Source organism: Xenopus tropicalis, chromosome 5 (genome assembly GCF_000004195.4).
Source record: "Xenopus tropicalis strain Nigerian chromosome 5, UCB_Xtro_10.0, whole genome shotgun sequence".
Classification (NCBI taxonomy): Eukaryota; Metazoa; Chordata; class Amphibia; order Anura; family Pipidae; genus Xenopus; species Xenopus tropicalis.
The window spans coordinates 19,855,699-19,871,147 of NC_030681.2; the positions used below are offsets into that span (position 1 = coordinate 19,855,699).

General features: G+C 40.9%; 1 protein-coding gene across 1 annotated transcript in view; it reads left to right on the plus strand.

Moving 5' to 3' along the window:
• The window catches only part of epas1 (endothelial PAS domain protein 1), an 83,747-nt gene that overhangs the window by 53,697 nt on the left and 14,601 nt on the right, over positions 1 to 15,449 (plus strand). The window contains 2 exon segments of the mRNA NM_001005647.1: positions 14,019 to 14,170; positions 15,230 to 15,314. Of these exon segments, the coding sequence (NP_001005647.1) occupies positions 14,019 to 14,170; positions 15,230 to 15,314 (237 nt within the window).

A 15,449-nucleotide genomic window follows, 5' to 3' on the forward strand; every position in this document is an offset into this window, starting at 1 on the left:
CACTGCAAAGACCAAAGGGAAGAATGTTTGACAGAAATTCTGTTTACAGAGTCTTCACAATCCTAATAAGAAATTTCCTGAGTACAAAAGTTGGTTTGCAGAGGGATTTACCCTGATAAGCCTGGTAGTGGCTGAGGATAACAAGAGCCTAATCACGGTTGGTCAGCACTCAGGCAGGCTGCTTGGTGTCTGCATGTCATATTTTTTCTGCGGAGAACCTCTGTGGTTCAATTACATGTGCCCCTAGTGCAACTAGGGGGTGCAAAATCGAGTGGTTAATTACACAGCATTTGTGTACAAGTCATTGTTGCTTTATTAAACCCCCGGCACAAGTTGCAGAGCATAGTGTAGTCAGGCACTCCCTATGGGTAAATACAGGTTTTGTATCCTAATATACTTTTAATTGCAAAATTAGCATGGAAAGCCTGCATAACAATAAACTGGCAGTTTTAACTAGGGCTGCCACCTGGCCGCTATTACAAATTTGCCAGCAATGTAGTTGCAGATAAATTTGTAATACCCTTAAGTTTAGCCCCTGCCCCAATCTTACCTTTTTCCTTCCCTGATCCATCTATAACTAGCCTTCCTTCCATCTATGCGCCATTGCCCCTTTTACATCATTATCCTCCCCTACTGCATCACGGACTGCCCCCTTTCCTGCCCATCCCCCCACTGGCGGGTCCTATTAGAAAGGTGGCAACCCTAGTATTAACCCAGGACAGTACAGGTATGGGACCTGTTATACAGAATGCTCGGGACCTGGATCTCCATAACTTAAGTCTGCTAATAATAATTTAAATATTGAATAAACCCAATAGGGCTGTTCTGCCCCCAATAAGGGGTAATTATATCTTAGTTGGGATCAAGTACAGGTACTGTTTTATTATTACAGAGAAAAGGGAATCATTTAACCATGAAATAAACCCAATAGGGCTGTTCTTCCCCCAATAAGGGGTAATTATATCTTAGTTGGGATCAAGTACAGGTACTGTTTTATTATTACAGAGAAAAGGGAATCATTTAACCAGGAAATAAACCCAATAGGACTGTTCTGCCCCCAATAAGGGGTAATTATATCTTAGTTGGGATCAAGTACAGGTACTGTTTTATTATTACAGAGAAAAGGGAATCATTTAACCATGAAATAAACCCAATAAGGCTGTTCTGCCCCCAATAAGGGGTAATTATATCTTAGTTGGGATCAAGTACAGGTACTGTTTTATTATTACAGAAAAAAAGGAAATCATTTTTATGAATTAGAATGATTTGCTTATAATGGAGTCTATGGGAGATGGCCATTCTGTAATTCGGAATTTTCTGGATAACGGGTTTCCGGATAGGGGATCCCAAACATGTACTGAGTTGCAAAGTAAAAGAGGCAGGGCTTATTGCAACAGGGGTGGGGGGCAGGATGATCACAGATAGTTCAGGACCTTGAAAGATGTCTCCCAGCTTGAATGACCCGGGGAGAGAGGGCAAAAGGCTTGAAATTGCCCCTATATTGACCTGACTGGTAATTGCCTGTTCAGTAACTTACTTACCAGTTGAAAACAGCCCAAGTTAGCAGGATACTGCCCTTAAAATTCCATGTTAAAAAAACCCATGTATATATATATATTTATATACATACATACAGAGCCCATGGTATTCCATCTGGTAATTGCCTGTACCATGCTGCTGCAGTTGTAGAAACACTGGGGTGCCATTGCCCTTGGAGACTAATAAACTAAGTGTATTGTGTTTGGGATATGAATTCTGGTTTAAAAAAAACAACAGAAAGAACCCCCCCCAGCTCATAACTGTTTGCATGAATGACACGCGGCGCCCGTTTCCACCGCCTATGAACCCTTTTTTAAATTGATGATGTTCCTCTGAATATTAGAGATTTGTTCTCTGCCGTTCTACATCTGCCCCAGACTTTTCCGAGTAGTGGTTTTACAAAAGATTAATTAGGTTTGGTTAGTAAATATAATGGATTCAAATTACGAGCACACAATTTAGATCGGAGATAGCCGATAGCTATTTATCTTTGATGCTTGCCAGAGGCTCGCTGTCAGATAAGAGCCAAGTATGGTTCAAATCAAAGCCGACCCAAAATACACTTTCTGCAGCACAAGAGATCGAGCCACCGTTTCCTAAGTACTTTACTATGAGAGTATCTGGCTAGGAAGGGGCCATGAATGTAGGCCATTGGTAATGGAACACTGTTCCACGTAGAGCTGGGTGGTATCACCAAAAATTTATATCACGGTATTTTTCAAAATTATATTGGTGTCACGGTATTTGACGGTATTTTTTTTTTCCATGCATGATTAGGTGTTAACCCCATTTCCTAATAAATTACTGCAGTATTGAAAATCAGAGTCAGGCAAGCGAAGGGTCGGCAACAGAAAGTCGTAAGGTAAATCAGGCAGGCTTAGTTTCCCAGGCAAGGCCGCAGACAACATAGCACAGGAGGAGGCATTTGATAGCTTTAAATACCCCCCACACATGCGCAGAACCGGCGCCGTCAGCATGTCACGGACGTGCACGCTTTGACATGTACGTGAGATTTGACGCACGCGCACCTGGACGCGCGTGCGCAACGGGACTCGCACGCAAGGAGGCGCGCGAGACCGGGCCGCACGGGTGAGTACCCTGACACCCTGGTATTGCGGTATCTGAAAAATGAATATAGTTTTAAAAAAAAAACACTGGTATTCGGTATTAAACGGTATATCGCCCAGCCTTAGTTCCATGTGTCTCCCAAATGTTCTACTTCCTTCCAAGGCATATTCTGTTTTGGATGTGGTGATCCTATGCCCTATATTTTATGTATTGTTGTTGTACTGAGCAGGACCCAACGCGCCTCTCTATATTTATACCTAATCAGATAATTGTTCCACTGACGCAAAGCCCAAAAACCCATCGTCATGTGACTTTAATGCTCTGGATGGCTGGACTAAACTATTTTTTGTTTACAATTGAAGCATTTTTACAATTTTTTTTTCTCAAACTTATAATTAGGGTTTGCCATCCAGTATGTAGCCAGAACTATTGTAGGATTCACTATTCATTGAAATCTAAAGATTACAGATTCAGTACATCTGTGTTATGAAGTGAAATTCTTTTCATATGAAATATACAGATTACATGGCATGCACAGTAAGATGCTGTATATATGCTCTGGCACTCTCATATGGATTGCAGGGTTTGGGTTTTCCCACAGCGCTGGCCCAGTATGAGCCTCTTCCCCCGCAGACTCGCTGTGGGTACAATCAGAGATGGCGCAATCCGTTCCTGTTAATAGTTTATATTATTTTCAGGAATTTACATAATTTGCTTTATGGCCAAACAAGGAAGTGATTAATGCAAAGAACATGTTTTCTTCCAGACAGATACAGCGAGGGAGTATCATACTCAGCATTATAAGCATATGTCAGAACTGGGCCCAGGAACATACTGCATATGCACTATTACTGTATGTACTGAGGCATTGTTACTGTACTGTTAGTGTACATACCGAGGCACTATTACTGTATGTACTGAGGCATTGTTACTGTACTGTTAGTGTACATACCGAGGCACTATTACTGTATGTACTGAGGCATTGTTACTGTACTGTTAGTGTACATACCGAGGCACTATTACTGTATGTACTGAGGCATTGTTACTGTACTGTTAGTGTACATACCGAGGCACTATTACTGTATGTACTGAGGCATTGTTACTGTACTGTTAGTGTACATACCGAGGCACTATTACTGTATGTACCGAGGCATTGTTACTGTACTGTTAGTGTACATACCGAGGCACTATTACTGTATGTACTGAGGCATTGTTACTGTACTGTTAGTGTACATACCGAGGCACTATTACTGTATGTACTGAGGCATTGTTACTGTACTGTTAGTGTACATACCGAGGCACTATTACTGTATGTACCGAGACATTGTTACTGTACTGTTAGTGTACATACCGAGGCACTATTACTGTATGTACTGAGGCATTGTTACTGTACTGTTAGTGTACATACCGAGGCACTATTACTGTATGTACTGAGGCATTGTTACTGTACTGTTAGTGTACATACCGAGGCACTATTACTGTATGTACTGAGGCATTGTTACTGTGCTGTTAGTGTACATACCGAGGCACTATTACTGTATGTACTGAGGCATTGTTACTGTACTGTTAGTGTACATACCGAGGCACTATTACTGTATGTACCGAGACATTGTTACTGTGCTGTTAGTGTACATACCGAGGCACTATTACTGTATGTACCGAGACATTGTTACTGTGCTGTTAGTGTACATACCGAGGCACTATTACTGTATGTACTGAGGCATTGTTACTGTACTGTTAGTGTACATACCGAGGCACTATTACTGTATGTACCGAGGCATTGTTACTGTACTGTTAGTGTACATACCGAGGCACTATTACTGTATGTACCGAGGCATTGTTATTGTACTGTTAGTGTACATACCGAGGCACTATTACTGTATGTACTGAGGCATTGTTACTGTACTGTTAGTGTACATACCGAGACACTCTTACTGTATGTACTGAGGCATTGTTACTGTACTGTTAGTGTACATACCGAGACACTCTTACTGTATGTACTGAGGCATTGTTACTGTACTGTTAGTGTACATACCGAGACACTCTTACTGTATGTACTGAGGCACTGTTACTGTACTGTTAGTGTACATACCGAGGCACTATTACTGTATGTACTGAGGCATTGTTACTGTACTGTTAGTGTACATACCGAGACACTATTACTGTATGTACTGAGGCATTGTTACTGTACTGTTAGTGTACATACCGAGACACTATTACTGTATGTACTGAGGCACTGTTACTGTACTGTTAGTGTACATACCGAGGCACTATTACTGTATGTACTGAGGCATTGTTACTGTACTGTTAGTGTACATACCGAGACACTATTACTGTATGTACTGAGGCACTGTTACTGTACTGTTAGTGTACATACCGAGGCACTATTACTGTATGTACTGAGGCATTGTTACTGTACTGTTAGTGTACATACCGAGACACTATTACTGTATGTACTGAGGCATTGTTACTGTACTGTTAGTGTACATACCGAGGTACTATTACTGTATGTACCGAGGCATTGTTACAGTACTGTTAGTGTACATACCGAGGCACTATTACTGTATGTACTGAGGCATTGTTACTGTACTGTTAGTGTACATACCGAGGCACTATTACTGTATGTACCGAGGCATTGTTACTGTACTGTTAGTGTACATACCGAGGCACTATTACTGTATGTACCGAGGCATTGTTACAGTACTGTTAGTGTACATACCGAGGCACTATTACTGTATGTACTGAGGCATTGTTACTGTACTGTTAGTGTACATACCGAGGCACTATTACTGTATGTACCGAGGCATTGTTACTGTACTGTTAGTGTACATACCGAGGCACTATTACTGTATGTACCGAGGCATTGTTACTGTACTGTTAGTGTACATACCGAGGCACTATTACTGTATGTACCGAGGCATTGTTACTGTACCGTTAGTGTACATACCGAGGCACTATTACTGTATGTACCGAGGCATTGTTACTGTACTGTTAGTGTACATACCGAGGCACTATTACTGTATGTACTGAGGCATTGTTATCGTACTATTAGTGTACATACCGAGGCACTATTACTGTATGTACCGAGACATTGTTACTGTACTGTTAGTGTACATACCGAGGCACTATTACTGTATGTACCGAGGCATTGTTACTGTATTGTTAGTGTACATACCGAGGCACTATTACTGTATGTACTGAGGCATTGTTACTGTACTGTTAGTGTACATACCGAGACACTATTACTGTATGTACCGAGACATTGTTACTGTACTGTTAGTGTACATACCGAGGCACTATTACTGTATGTACCGAGACATTGTTACTGTACTGTTAGTGTACATACCGAGGCACTATTACTGTATGTACCGAGGCATTGTTACTGTATTGTTAAGGTGGCCATACACGCACCGATATTATCGTACGAAACCTCGTTTCGTACGATAATCGGTGCGTGTATGGCATGTCAGCGAGCCGACCGATATCGCAGGAAGCTGCTGAAATCGGTCGGCTCGCCGATCGGCCAAGTTAGAAAATTTTGATCGGGCGCCATAGAAGGCGCCTGACCAAAATTCTCCCTTCAGAGCTGAATCGGCAGAAGGAGGTAGAAATCCTATTGTTTCTACCTCCTTACCTGCCGATTCAGCCCTGAATGGTGTGTGGCGGATCTGACGATGTTTCGTGCGACCGACGGTCGTACGAAACATCGTGAGATCGCCACGTGTATGGCCAGCTTAAGTGTACATACCGAGGCACTATTACTGTATGTACTGAGGCATTGTTACTGTACTGTTAGTGTACATACCGAGACACTATTACTGTATGTACCGAGGCATTGTTACTGTACTGTTAGTGTACATACCGAGGCACTATTACTGTATGTACTGAGGCATTGTTACTGTACTGTTAGTGTACATACCGAGACACTATTACTGTATGTACCGAGACATTGTTACTGTACTGTTAGTGTACATACCGAGGCACTATTACTGTATGTACCGAGGCATTGTTACTGTACTGTTAGTGTACATACCGAGACACTATTACTGTATGTACCGAGACATTGTTACTGTACTGTTAGTGTACATACCGAGGCACTATTACTGTATGTACCGAGGCATTGTTACTGTATTGTTAGTGTACATACCGAGGCACTATTACTGTATGTACTGAGGCATTGTTACTGTACTGTTAGTGTACATACCGAGACACTATTACTGTATGTACCGAGACATTGTTACTGTACTGTTAGTGTACATACCGAGGCACTATTACTGTATGTACCGAGGCATTGTTACTGTACTGTTAGTGTACATACCGAGACACTCTTACTGTATGTACCGAGGCATTGTTACTGTACTGTTAGTGTACATACCGAGGCACTATTACTGTATGTACTGAGGCATTGTTACTGTACTGTTAGTGTACATACCGAGACACTCTTACTGTATGTACTGAGGCATTGTTACTGTACTGTTAGTGTACATACCGAGGCACTATTACTGTATGTACCGAGGCATTGTTACTGTACTGTTAGTGTACATACCGAGGCACTATTACTGTATGTACTGAGGCATTGTTACTGTATTGTTAGTGTACATACCGAGACACTATTAATATACAGACTGAGACACTATTACTCTACGTACAGCAACACTATTACTGTACTATTAGTTTACGTAACGAGACGCTACTAATATACATACTGAGACACTATTATTATACAGACTGAGACACTATTACTCTACATACAGAGACATTATTACTGTACTATTAGTGTACATAACGAGACACTATTAATATACATACTGAGACACTATTACTATATGGACCGAGACACTATTACTCTAAGTACTGAGACGTTATTACTGTACTATTAGGGGCAGATTTATTAACATTGGAAACAAACAAACATCATCTGTGATATTGCCCATAGCAACCGATCAGCAATTTGATTGGGCAACATTACTGGTGATGTTTGTCTCCTCTGTTAATAAATACACCCTTAAGTGTACATATTGAGACACTATTACAATAAGTACTGAGGCATTGTTACTGTAAGTACAAAGACACTATTACTGTACTATTAGTATGGGTAGTGACACACTATTACTGTAAGTACCAAGATGCTATTACTGTATATATACAGACACTAATACTGCTTGTATGAACGCATTGTTGCTGTACTATTACTGTACGTCCAGCAAATTTATAAATCTGGCACATTTTAATTATTGTATAGTTATCTGGGAGATTGCTAAGAGTGGTGACTGGATTTCCTAATCAGTGGGTTTTATTTAAAAAGAAAAACTTTTGGCAAGAGAAATTGTTTAGTAAGAAACCTTTCCTGGGCCCCCCTTCATTTCCCCAGCTCTGTTCTAGCCATCCAGAATGCCACCATAATCTGCTATAGTATGGACTTTAACTCCACCCCTTGTGTGGCACCATCACTAAAGCTACAATTACCCCAGGGCACGGAAACACCATTACTCCCAGTTAGATTTATCTATGGTAGCTTTAGGGAGGAGGAACTGATACGATTATAAGGGTTGGTTTTTGCATGGGGTGGAGTATACACATCATGTATGTCTAACCTGCTGCCCTCTGTCGTTATACTTTACTCCCAATTTCTGGACATGATTTATGTAACATTCCCATACATTATCAGATCCCCACTTTTCTACCTGAACCCCTGCCTATGTCAAATAAAATGGCATAATATCTTCAGCAGAAACATCACCAATGAAGTCCAGCGTACTGACGGGTAATTATGGCTGGGCTTGTTCTGGCTAATCCCAAGCTGGTATGCTCCTGCCTTATGTTCATAGCAGCTCCCAGGCTGATCAGCAATACAGGTTTTTATGCCATTTTGGACAGTGATTTATTTGGCCTTTGTCTGTTTTACGGTGTTGACCACCAAATGGCTTGATGAACCTGCTTTTAATGAAGTGTGTGTCTTTCTTGTTGTGCAACTGTTCTAGTAGCGTACAGCAATTAAATACATTTTCTTTCATAAAGGTGTCTAGTAAATCTTATGTGCTTATTGGTTGTTATGGATTACTAGACCCTGTACAAACTGTACATTGTTTACCTTACCCCCACAAGACAATTCAGTTTTGTTAGTTCTGAATGTAGGGGTCTAAATGGCACAGTCTAAAGCAGGGGTGTCTCTGCAGTAGCTCTGTCTCTGTTCTTAATCTGATATTGTTCATCAATATGGTGTGATCCAGTAGACCAGTAGAAGGGTTGCTCTGTGGAGAATACCTCTGGTTCCATTGAGGCATCATGTTTAACCATATCATTAACCAAACAGCAAGTTTATAGCTAATGTTACACAAGTTGTGCTGTATATAATAGCAGGGTACCAGCGAGCAGTCGGCAGGCCAGCACTGGGCTTTAGACAATCTCCCCAAGCCAGAGATTTCATTATATAACTGTGTTTATGAAGTTCAGTACAATAGCATGAAGAATTGGAAAGCCTTTCAGAATCCAACGCTTTAATAAAGCCCCAGCCCAGCTCGATTGTTTAGATAATTACAGTGCTACACTTGTCATGTTTCAATGGAGGATCTGGAGTAACACTAATTAGTAAATATTGACTTATCTGACTATTGTGTCCATGCCCAGCTTTATTGGAAACCAAACTCCAATATAAACAGTTCATTCAAATGGAACATTACATAACTGTTTAGGTAAAAGCTGATGTGTTCTTTGCGCGGTCAGTTTGGTTAACCTTCCAACCCACGGAGAGGTAAAAGTGTGGAGCTTAGGAGGCCTTTAGCGCATTGTGTTTGTGTAACTCCTGCTCAGAAGATAAGGAGATTGGTCCAGAGCCTCTGCCAGTTCAAAGATGAATTCATCATGTTGTCCTTTTATGTGCCTTCTCTAGAAATAGTCGTCCTTTTGATTTTCACAGTGGGCAGTTGTGTGTGAAAATGCCGAAAAGGAAATCTTGAACATTTAGACATTTTCTGTGATTGAGATCAGTGTCTCAGGAAGCCGGCAGGAACAATGGCAGAGCCTATTTCTTTCATGTTGTGCTGCTGTGTTTCAGGGAATGATTTTGTGACATATTAACGTACCAATTGCAAACAAGGGTATTTCCAAGTATGCAACTGCAATGTTATTGCTCAATAAAACTGGTATAATGAAGGGTTGGAGAGACTTAGCCTGCCCAAAGAGAGGCCAACTGCCATGTATAAAAATATACTTACAACATATAAGCTCTATTATGGAAAGCCTTCTTATGACAGGTGGCAATTTATTGTAAGATTCACTCTTTTGGCAAGGTAACCAAGTGAGATCATCTTTGCCACCCAAGTTGGGTGTTTGTCCCCTAGGGCCTAGGCCAACAATTGAATTCTATGGGGCCTTTACAGATCTATATGACGATCGCATTCAAAAAACAATTTCTTTCCTAGTCTGATGGGATTTTCTATCTTTTCCCGTCTATATGCACTTATAATCTATCCATTTGGCCACTTAAGGAAGTCATTATATTGTTGCTTATGAACTGGGATATCAAGTCATCTCAAATGAAGACAAATAGGCAGATACTGTAAATGGTGGTACAGATCCACTTTTTAGGGACATGTACCATGTCGGACTAGGGTTTCTGGGCCCACCAGAAACATCACCATAAAGCCCATTCCCATCACTATAGCACAGTTGCAGTCATAGGAGAACAGTGCAGGGCACTTGGAGCACTAGGTTTGTGCTTGGCACTTAAGCACTATGTGAAAGTTTGATGTCTGGCATTGCCTTAGAGGTGGGATTTTAGACTGCTTTGCTTGCCATAGTTACTTTATATACTATTCTTCATTGGCAGCCATAGCAAGAGTACCATTATTATAAGAATATAGATATACTGTTATATTATTGTCTGAAGAATTCATAAATTGTAATGTTTAGTCATTACTGGTGTAACTATTTAGTATGGACCGGGCCCTAGCCTAGTGTGAGGGTTTCACTTGCTAAGACATTGTTGGCTGGCAGGAAATGATCAGGCGCTGAGGCCATGCTTTTCAACTTGAGCGCAGCGCACATCCTGACACAGGAGATTCATGGAACTTGAATTATTTTTAGCTTGAACAGAGTCAGAACCTAAGAACTGAGCTAAGAGGCTTTTCAGTTGTTCCCGGTTAATTTGCCACCTGAGAATCAACGAAGGAAGAGAATTGTTCATCTTGTTTTCGCATTGGAGTGATAGTTGTGCCTTTTTCTCTTTGCGTGTTTAAAGGGGATCTCCACCCAAACACAACTTAAGCTTTTTGAAAAGTAAACATAATTTCAAGCAACTTTGCAATATACATGAATTTAAAAATATGCAGCCGTTTTGTGATGATTAATGTAATAATATGGTTTGTAACAGTTCCCTAAGCCCCGCCCCCTGTTCCCCTGCTGATCTGGTTGACTACTTTGAGACTCAAATAAAATTAACAGTTGACAGCCCTCAGCCTGCATCCTTCAAATCCCACAATTCCCTGCACACGTGAAATTCTGGCAGGGGAGGAGGGACTAAAACACTGATGTTACAAATTGTAACAACTTCTCCACAGCTTACAGACAGCATGCAGGAACTACATAACCCACAATGCATTGCACTGTGATGTTCCTTTCCTTATTGACATCACGTGTGCAGGGAATTGTGGGATTGGGAGAATGCAGGCTGAAGGCAGGCTGAGGACAATTCACTACTGTTACATTTTGTTTAAGTCTCAAAGTATCAGCAGGAGAAGAGGGGCGGGGCTTAGGAACTGTTGCAACAAATACTGTTGTATTTGGCTGGGGTGATGGAGTTCCCCTTTAAATTGCATGTGATCCTGAAATATCTTTTTGGACCCTCAACTCATGTAGGCTGCCTAAGGCTGCATATGGCATCATCTGAGAACATAGAACATACAGAGCATGACTAACATTCTTTAAGTAAACTCAAGAAAATGTATATAAATAGAAAGTAATCTCTAATAATAAAAACAAACCTATTATAATTTCCCTTTAAAGCTCAAGAGAAGCTTAAAAAAGAAGTTGAGAGGGAGGGGGGTAGAGAGAGAAAAACAAGTCCATGTGCTATGGGAAGCAGGATGCGGAGTCCATGCAGTAGGTCAGAGTAGTGACCCCGGGCAGATCGCTCTGCTCTTTTCTTCTGGAAACCGTCCTTGGAAGTTTTGTAAGAGCAATTACTGCAAATCCCTTGATAGACAAAAGGTCGAGCTCGTGACTCTGCAGATCTCACAGCAAAACATCCAGCTACGTCCAAAGGCGAGCGCCGCGAGCACTGACGCTTTATCCAGTGTCTCTGTGCCAAAACACAAGCTTTATACATATATTCATCCTGAGTCACTTGTTGCCAAATAGCCACAACTTTGTATTGTCATTGTAAGCAGACTTGCAACATCTAACCATTTCCAGATGCAAAACAATTACTATGTGAGCATCATTGCTATACTCTAAAGGTCCCCATACACGGGCCGATTCTAGCTGCGGATATCAGTCCCTTAGAACGATTTGGCAGCTAATCGGCCCGTGTATGGGCACTACCGACGGGCCTGCCCGACCCATATCTGGCCTGAAATTGGCCAGATCTCAATCGGGCAGGTTAAAAAATCTAGTCGGATCGGGGACCATATCGGCTCGTTGATGCGGTCCCCTGACCGACTTTGCCTATACCCATTGTTATAATTCGATCGAATTAGCCTGGATTCTCCCTATATCGCACACCTGTAGGTGAGGGATATCTGGAGAAGATCCGCTCGCTTGGCGACATCGCCAAGCAAGCGGATCTGAAGATGTATGGGGACCTTAAAGCTGCCCATACATGCACCGATAATATCGTACGAAACCTCGCCGATTAGCTGCGGAATTGGTCTAAGGGACCAATATTGGCAGCTAGAATCGGCCCGTGTATGGAGACCTTTAGAGTATAGCAATGATGCTCACATAGTAGTTGTTTTGCATCTGGGAATGGTTAGATGCTGCAAGTCTGCTTACAATGACAATAAAAAGTTGTGGCTATTTGGCAACAAGTGACTCAGGATGAATATATGTATGGAAAGCTTGTTGCAGCTACTTGTCGTGGCTACTAAAATAGACAATGCTGATCATTTACTGATAATTGTCTCTATGTGTGTTTTAGCAGAGGCAATTCTCAGTATTGTCTATGGCAGGGTATTTTCTGGTGTTTAGTAGCCATGAAAAAGTAGCTGCTACTAGTAGCCCAGTGTGTCTTTGCCCTAAACCAGGGCCCCCCAACCTTTTTTTTACCTGTGTGCCACATTCAAATATATAAAGAGTTGGAAAGCAACACCAGCATTTAAAAGTTTCCTTGGCTGCCAAATATGACCTGTGAGTAGCTATTGGTAGGACTAATAGCCTACAGGAGGCTCTGTTTGGCAGTACAAATGGTCTTTGTGCCTCAAAAAACTTGCCTCCAAGCCAGAAATTCAAAACATAAACACCTGCTTTGAGGCCACTGGGAGCAACATCCAATGGGTTGGTGAGTAATATGTTGCTTGCGAGCTGCTGATTGGGGATCACTGCTCTAAACTACAAACCCAGCACTGGGAAATGCTGTGAGGAGGAATACAGAAAATAAGATGGGCTTGTTTGGTACCTGACCTACATATAAATTAATCTTTTACCTAGTCTCTCATTAATCTTAATTAATTACCTTAAATTACGTTACATAATGTTCTGAATAATATGTGGGGCTTGCCATGCTCTTTCTAAATAGTCTGCAGTGGGGGGACATTCCAAAAAAAGCTTCCTTTGTTAACCTTGGTGGTCAGCTAATAAATGCAAAATACAGTGATGGGGATCAGGCATGCAGATCGAATCAGATGCAGTTAGACTGGTCTCAGGGCTAATCAAATATTTGTAAAATTTGGACACACACAAACCCTTAAATAGGGCTCTCCATGCATGGATTGATGGACATCCAATTTATCTAAAACTACCAGGTAGGGTTTCCTTGTCAATATGTGTTTGGCCAGCATTAATGCATTAAGTGCTGTCTTACAGCCAAGAGCCCAATAAACTCAACATTACAGCAGTATATTACCCCACTAATGTATTTGTATTTTTACATTGTTGCTTGTGTTGAAACCAATGCAGCCCGATAAGTCTGCTGACTTCTTTTATTTAGCCCTATAATACTTTTGTAGCACTGCTTTGTAGAGCTGGGCCTGGAGAGTGATTAAGCAGGAAGATGTTGTAGATTATAATTGGTCATCGTAAGAAAAGTTGTAGGACTAAAGGACATCTGCTTATGAAATTCTGCCCTTTAACAAAGTATTGGTACTGTAATGGCTTCTGGGTTCAAGTTAGACTGTAATAAACATCAATGTACATGCAATCAGGTTCACTAAGTTGATCCGACCATTTATTCTTCGTAATGCTTTAATGTGTTGTAGTGTGTGCAGACCGGAACATTGAGACTGCTTCGGAGAAACAGCTGGATAACTTGTACCTGAAAGCTCTGGAGGGTTTTGTTGCGGTGGTGACACAAGACGGTGACATGATATTTCTGTCGGAAAATGTCAATAAGTACTTGGGTTTAACACAGGTAAGTCGCTGCTGCAATTACCTTTCCTTTTGATAGTTTACATCACATTAGCACGATTGGATATGAACGTACTCCTATGCAATCCAAATATAGAGGAGAGCACCATAAAGCAGAATTCTGCTAAAATGTTGTGTTTTTTGGTCTGAAATAAATAGCATTTTAGCAGAATTCTGCTTTATGGTGCTCTCCTCTATATTTGGATTGTATTGAATGGCTCAGTGGTGTGCCTTGCGAGGATTGATGCATCAAGCCTGATCTAAGGGCTGTGCGGTTGAATACCTATTTGTTGTACTCCTATGCAATGCCATGAAGAAGTTGCCCATTCACAGACCTCTATAAACCCTTATTACATATCCACAATTTAGCCATTTACCTCTTCCATGAAGGCACTACTTGTAGTTCACTGTCTTCTTACATGAAGCAACAACTGGGATGCTCAAGAATCAATAAAATAAAGAATAATGCCCTTTCTATGTCTACTCCTTCTAAAGATATATGAATCCCCCAGTTGATAAGCATTAGCATAGGAAATTCACATCCTACAGTGATTGCTTTCCCAACAAGTGCACCATATTCTAATGCATAAAATTCAGTGGAAAAAATTGGAATGCCAATGCAACTCATGGCTTTTCTTTTATTAATAAAAGCAAAGCCCACCAACAATGTTTCAACATATTGTTGAAGTCTTCCCAGAAGAGTAGAGTTTAAAGGTTGTTCTAGCAGGAAAGAGGGGACCAGCTTCATATTAATACCCATGGTTTTGAAATGAGATGTTGGACAGGCAGTTGTGCACATACTTTTGGCATATAACAACAATACCAGGCACCCAGTGAAGGAACCTTTCCAAAAGGAAGCACTATCTCCATTATATTCTGAAAGCCTATGTATGTGTGGTCTACATTTGGATAATTAAGCCAGCCTGGTCTACCAATATAATGTGGTAATTTAGCCAGTGGTAGATACAGATACAGAAGTAAATAATGATACCAATATTTGTATGTATTTTGTGTGTATTTTAATTGTAAATAAGCCCATAACAAAATAGTTGTGATATTGTAGGTGGAGCTGACAGGACATAGTATCTTTGACTTCACGCATCCATGCGATCATGATGAGATTAAAGAAAACCTAAGTATGAAAACAGGTATGCAGTTGTATTTTCATTCATTTACATTTTTCTGTTGTTCAATTAAACCCTATTACTATAGAATCTGTTTGACATAAAAACAAAATGAAAATGGCTGTATTATGTATTAACTTCCATGGGCAAAAGGATTTG